The sequence below is a fragment of the Rhipicephalus sanguineus genome, chromosome 4 (genome assembly GCF_013339695.2).
Source record: "Rhipicephalus sanguineus isolate Rsan-2018 chromosome 4, BIME_Rsan_1.4, whole genome shotgun sequence".
NCBI lineage: Eukaryota > Metazoa > Arthropoda > Arachnida > Ixodida > Ixodidae > Rhipicephalus > Rhipicephalus sanguineus.
This window is the reverse complement of record NC_051179.1, coordinates 157,520,600-157,527,187: the sequence shown is the minus strand read 5'-3', so window position 1 is coordinate 157,527,187 and position 6,588 is coordinate 157,520,600. Positions and strand designations below refer to the sequence as shown.

The 6,588-nt window shown below is 43.0% G+C and overlaps 1 protein-coding gene across 1 annotated transcript; it reads left to right on the top strand.

Moving 5' to 3' along the window:
- The first annotated feature begins 707 nt into the window (after nt 1–707).
- On the top strand, nt 708–6,133 carry LOC119389080 (mucin-5AC). Its single transcript, XM_037656351.2, has 3 exons — nt 708–958; nt 2,332–2,421; nt 4,317–6,133. Exon 3 carries the CDS (start codon nt 4,344–4,346, stop codon nt 5,775–5,777), a length of 1,434 nt encoding a protein of 477 aa, XP_037512279.2. The 5' UTR covers nt 708–958; nt 2,332–2,421; nt 4,317–4,343; the 3' UTR covers nt 5,778–6,133.
- Nucleotides 6,134–6,588: the final 455 nt, after the last annotated feature.

Sequence of the window (6,588 nt, the reverse complement as noted above, 5' to 3'; positions counted from 1 at the left end):
CCTAAATGCTTGCTTCAAACACTGACGTCATCGACGGTTTGTTAAACGGAGCAGTGCGAACTCGACGAACGGGAATCACTGGGTGCCCGTGCTGCGCGCTTCCTCAGATATCCCAGTAGCGGAGCTGCATTAAGCGCAGGATTTAGAACCACACCACTCGCTACACAAGAACGACATTTTTGTCTTCATGTAGTCTCATTGTTTATAAAGGAAGCCATTGAATATTAATATCAAAAGGCGAGAATATTAATATTGAGAGAGCAACGAGAAACGCTACTTATGTGAGAGCAGTGTATATATCCGGAAGTTGAATAAACATTTAATTGTGAATGAAATACTTATTCTAGATACATCGGCAAGCTTTTTCCGGGATATGAACTCTATCTTGCGTACTATATTCTTCTTGTAATGTTTTACTTGTAGGATTGGCATGGCGAGTGTTTCCACGGTCAGTGCGTTCAAGCATATCTCATTCACGAGAACATCGACAACAGCAATGAAAATCAAGGTAAGTTTATGAGAATTTGTTAAAATACATCAAAAACGGTTGTTCATTGGTCTACCAGCCATTACAGAAAAATGCGAGCGAAGCTTGTTGTCCTGGTATTAAGCGTAATATCGAAGGCTTTTCAGCATTTTGTTACCGTAATTGAGAACATTGACCTATGATGCAACTACAGAAGCAAGCAATACTTGACGAGAGAATGTTCAAAAGTTCTGAGAAACCTAGCTTGTTTAGCATTTCTTCTGCCGACCTAAAAATGTTGTCTCAACTACACAGCATCCTAGGAATTAGTTTGAATACTACGGAAACATCAAATACACAGAAGAGAAAGTCTATACGCATTATTTTGAAGTGTGTTTTTTTTCCATATCTATGGAATGATACCGTACTTCTCTACGTTGTTTCTGTGCCTTAGATAGCAATCTATGCTCGGAGTACCAGTTAAAGACAACGGTGAGTCCTTTCTGCGTTTTCGTATGCAAAAACTGCGTTATTGTTCGCTATAACAAAATCAAACTGTTCATTTTTCGATATACCCCTAGGACACAGAATCTAAACTAAAAATAACTCCAATTACCGTTTACGACCTTTTTATTGTGCTAAACTTCTGCATCGAACTGCAAATTGGGCTAGATGGTGAGGATTCATTGTGGGCGAAGCGCAAAAAACGTAGACGGAAAAGAGGAGAACGACACAAGAGAGGCGCTACACACATCTTGTCCTGACTTCTTCTTGTGCTCGACTAGCCACTGACCTTGACATAAACACTTTGTCCACTGGTTGAAGGCGGGGCTTAACGTGAAGGGCACGTATGTAAGATCAGTCGCGAACCTACACGTTTCCTGACCTATAATATATATATATATATATATATATATATATATATATATATATATATATATATATATATATATATATATATATATATATATATATATAGGTTCGCGACTGATCTTACATACGTGCCCTTCACGTTAAATATGGCGCAATATGGCTGCGACGTTGAATTCCCTGGATCGCGACATTACAAAGTCTACACTGGCAACTGCCATGTATATAGCGTTCAAGCATTTCCTTTAATAATTTATTACAGGGATGCAGTTTGACCACACTCTTAAAAGAAACGAGAAAAACGTGCAAGACGGCAGCGGTCCTAATCAAGTTTTATTTTTCTTGCCACACCATTGGAAACATTCTCTGCTATGCTAAAGTACAAATGTATAGCTGTGGAACGCTCGCATGCGCTATTTGTAGAAACGGTTTTACATATGCATTTAATATCTTTGAACGACAGTGGTCATATGATTGTACTCATTTCCTGAAAAACAGAGTGTCGCTGCATCTTTTACTTTGTGAATAGTGGATGAATGCGCTCATGCTTTCTTGTCGAGCCACTCGAGAGGCCACATGCAAGAGCTTAGCAAGTTCAAGAGCACGTAATGAACACACGGACTTCAATGATGTCTCCTGCACAACTTGCAACATATTGCATATTCCTTAAAATTATTACGATATATTAATACTTAGTTTTCAAAAAGAGTTCGAGAACATGCGTAATAATATTTGTCACGTTTTCTAGAACTGCTCGTCGTTCTGAATTTAGTCAGTGAAAAAATAATCAAGCAGCTTCATCGTTCCACGTATTCCATTGCGGTTATGTGATAGGTATCCCTATTTGCACCACGGCCTTATCAGTTTGAAAGACGAATGAGTACACGGCGCTGCTGAACGTCTTTTGCGGATGATAAATGCCAAGAATGATGTTTACAGAATAAATAGTTCTGCTTCAAATACGACACAGCTTACACCAATTTTTTTATTTGCAGGTGAACAGTTCATTAACGACTTGCTCCTATTGGTGCTCAGAAGGGTCGACCGTATACAGCGTTGACGTCCTGGACGGGACATTGTGTGTTGTGAGTACACTTGTGACAGAAACAAAACTACGCGTACGCTTGAGCTTCGCTTTCAAGAATAGAACGCGATAGAGTAATCGGACCGTGTTCGTATCGCTTTCCCAATGGCTAGCCTTGCTTCGCTTCTCGGTAAACGCCTATACCATGCCGCTTGGAAAGCCCTAGTGCGGACGACCTGTGGCTCTAAAATCCATGCATGCGACGGTACGAAACATGGCCACACGGCGGGGTGATTCCGTTTAAAAGCGCGCCATTAGGCGCTTTGCGACACCTCGCGGGTGATAGTCAAGCCGCTGTAGAACCTCCGAGATGTGCATACCACCCAACGCCTAATGGTGCATATATATAACTCGCCGTTAGTATGCTAGAGAATGTATGCGTGGTGGACGAGCAGCCAAACGTATCGCGCCACTCGAACCGAGTATTTCTTTTATTTTTCTTGATGTGCAAATACCTCGAACTTTCGCTCCCGGACCGCGCTGATTTTTCGCTCACAACCAAAGACGCCGCCGCCGACCCCGACAACGAAATTTCTGCGAAACAAGCTCTTTAACGCTATCGCGCTCAATTCCCATAACAAAAGGACCCTGTCTTTATATTTGGGCATTGCAAAGGAAGACGCGCGCCGCATAATTTGCTCAGGAGCGTTCGGGTCTGCCGCTGGCACCGCGCGAAAACCATGAAATTTGAAAGCAGAAGCCATTGAGTCTGTAGCCCTGTTCTCTCTTGTCTAGTCGGTAAAGAATAATGGGAGATTCTTGAGAGCCTTACCCATGTTTATGAGAGATACCGTATGTTGACAAGCACAACACACAATCCCGAAACGTCTGCCCGATTGGGAGCAGATGATGTGATTTTCGCGTCGTCAGGAACGTATCACGGGGAACGCTGGCGCCTGCGCCGCACTCAAGACAATGACGACTGAGAGATGCCAGAACATTGAAGTATTCAGTGCAAATTTACTTTCCTGAAACATATTCTTTTGAAGAATACATGTATAAATACGAAGCGCTGTTAATAATTCCGGTGATGAACCGTGGAGACGATAAATTACACCGATAATTGCGGGAGTGTTCGAAATATTTATGACACTTACACTAGACAATTTCAATGTCAGATGTTGCTTGCAGTACTGTAAATCGTAAATCGGACCAAAATAAGATGGCAACGCCGCCACCCCTGCCGTGTTGCGCTTCAGACGTCGCAATAACCCTCAATCCTGACGGAGTCATTTCAGAATCCTAAATGTCACTATGTATCATGGTTTCAGTAACTCCAATGAGTTGAAGACAGTACATAGCCAGCAAAGATGCAAAGTCCGGGGCCTTAATAATAATTATGCTGGCGTTTGTACCTGTTAGAAGGGAAACGGGAGCATCTAGTGGTGCTTACGCAACTGGTTAGAGGATTTAAGAAGAGAGTTTGTGCAATTCCAGTCATAACGCTATATATATATATATATATATATATATATATATATATATATATATATATATATATATATATATATTTGTGTTCATTCCTCAAGAGCACATATGTACCGTTGTTCCTTGAGTGTGTAGTGGCGTCCCACAATTTTCGGCGTATGATCCTTGCATTTCTGTCAAGTGCTCTGTGATTCGGATTTGCAAACGCTACAGTCTAAAGCCATTTGTTGTCTTTAAACTAAAGCGAAAAGAAGAATTACGCGCTACAGTATCAATACAGCGTTGGTTTCATTCTTAGTCAGGTCGCTGCTGAATGTGGTACGGCGCATATTTCCGCATAATAATATTGCGACGAACCTTTCACGAGTGTTGTTTTATGAACAGGTAAATATTATAGCTACAAGTTTTATATCTACGTTTTTACGAGCGCCAAAAGCTTTAACAAAAGTTTGTCAATCTATTCTTCAGGACGCTGAAGATGCCGAAGGACTCTGCATGGGCGGAGAGTGCGACGCCAATCAACAGCTCACGAAGGCAGTTATATACAAACCCAGACATAGAAAGCCGAATGACGAACTAGCCCCTGGATGTACTACTCAAGAACTTTCAGCCGAAGACGTTTTTGCAGTCAGAACTACTAGCCCCTTCAGCGTTGCTAAATCAATGACACCCTCCATGCAAGTAGGTGATACTGAGTCCAGGGGCAATTCCACAGAGCAATACCGGAGCGTAAGCATTGCTACAAGCGCATTTAGGGCCGTGACTAGCGTGCGCTCACAGAGCGCGAGATATACGCTTCCACCTTTGACATTAACAAAAGCACAAGCTGAAGACGAACAGACATTGTATTCTCCCAATATAAGTAGTGAAAGAGGCTTTTCTGAAAAGCCCGGCACGCCCTCTCATACACACTACGCTTTAACAACTGCGACTATAAACACCACAGGAGCACCAGAGCAAGAAGTGTCCGCGCCATACGAACAAGAAAAGACGGAAAGTGCGCCTGATTTGAGAACAAAGAAAGGGCCACACGTCGCAGGCATTACCAGCAATGATATTCAACCACTTTCAAACCATAGTGCAGTTGCTACAATAGCGACGCCCAAGTCACAAGAGTCATCTGAACAGGGCTCAGGAAATGCCGTTCCAACTACAAACCACGAAGGGCTAGAATTGTACTCTACAATAAATGATATATCCGGACAACCACGAACAAACACAGAGCCGATAAGCGCAGCAACAGAGCCGCAATCACTGTCAGTGGGATTCACCGCGGCAAGTGTAACTTTCGAAAATTCGACAACAAGTACCATTGATGCAATCGAGAAACCTGCCACAACTACAAAAATGGCAGTACCCGAATATAATGGCAGTCAGGCACCACTTACTACTCATTTGACTCGTATGCATCATTCCGGATCCGCGTCACAAAGCACGCCCAGTATTGTGCCGCACCAAACTCGTAGTGCACCAACAACAGTCACATCAAATCCTCATACTGAAGCAAACTATGAAACAGAAAAATCATCTGAATATATGTATCAAACAACATTCAGGCCGAGTGAAATTTCGCCATCTTCAAAGCGGGGCACCGAGACATTGGGCAGTAGACGAGCTACCCAAGAGAGAAATACGCACCGAATGACGACAACTTCCGATCCTGGAACAGGCAAAAGACCAACCGTAACACACGTGGAAGACACGGAAGTTATTTATACAACAACAACTGAATTCGAATGGCCACATTATACTAGGTATCCGAGCAGATTGCCACACGTAATATTTACAGACTTCTTTCAAAAGTTCGCAACCACTAGAATGCCACTAAAACCGGCATTATCCGAAGAGGCTAAGCGTAACTCAACAGTGCAGCAAATGTTGACTGCTCAAATGACATCTTTAGCTGCGGTGACTAATTCACTCGATTAGCCATACTTTCTTTACTCCCTGGCGACCTGAAAGGAGTTCAGCGTTACAGAAGTCTAGATACCAGACGTTGTCGTATCGTATGCTTAGAGTTCAAATAAAGCCATCTGCCTTCACGGTTTTTCTCACTTCTCAAGTGAAATAAAAAAAAAATTAATAAAGGAGTTGTAATTTTTGCGGACGACTACCTCTTGGCACTTGGTTTTTAGAAGAAAGGATCGTGAAGAAAGAACAGAATATACATACATGCGGTGCACAAGCTAATTAAATTTGCTTCCGGACTGAGATGCCACTCTACGTTGGGCGATAGTGCCCCTCACAGCGCTCCTACAAAAAGACGGCGGCTAATTCTTTTTACTCTCGAGTTATTTCGCCGCACAGCTTTCTTTTTTTGCAGTCAGTCAGTATAATATGGCAACAGCGGTAAGGTCACTTCTTGATACCCTTGTGGTCAGTATTTTGCCATACTTCTGCTTGCCGCACAGCACACTTTAAATAACAGCTTCATTGCGGCCACACCAGTTAATCGCTACCAGCATCGCGTTGTTCGTGAAGCGGTGCAAGATAAGGCGTGACAGTGTGTCAGCAGCAGCATTTGCCGATCACGTGCCGACGATCAGTCGAGAATTCTGCGCGATGTAAGCGTGGTGAAGACTCTCACGTGGTGAGAACTTGCTGCTGGCAGATTTGTTCGCAAACTTCATGTCGTGAGATCCATGAAAAAAAAAAAAAACATCGAGCTTCAAGGAAGTGCCTGATGCGACGCACACGCGTTTAAGCAGCTGCAAGTTCACGGGCGAAAGTGCTGTAGCAG

Coding starts and splice junctions, on each gene's coding strand:
- LOC119389080 (XM_037656351.2), top strand. CDS start 4,344: ATGGGCGGAGAGTGCGACGCCAATCAACAGCTCACGAAGGCAGTTATA.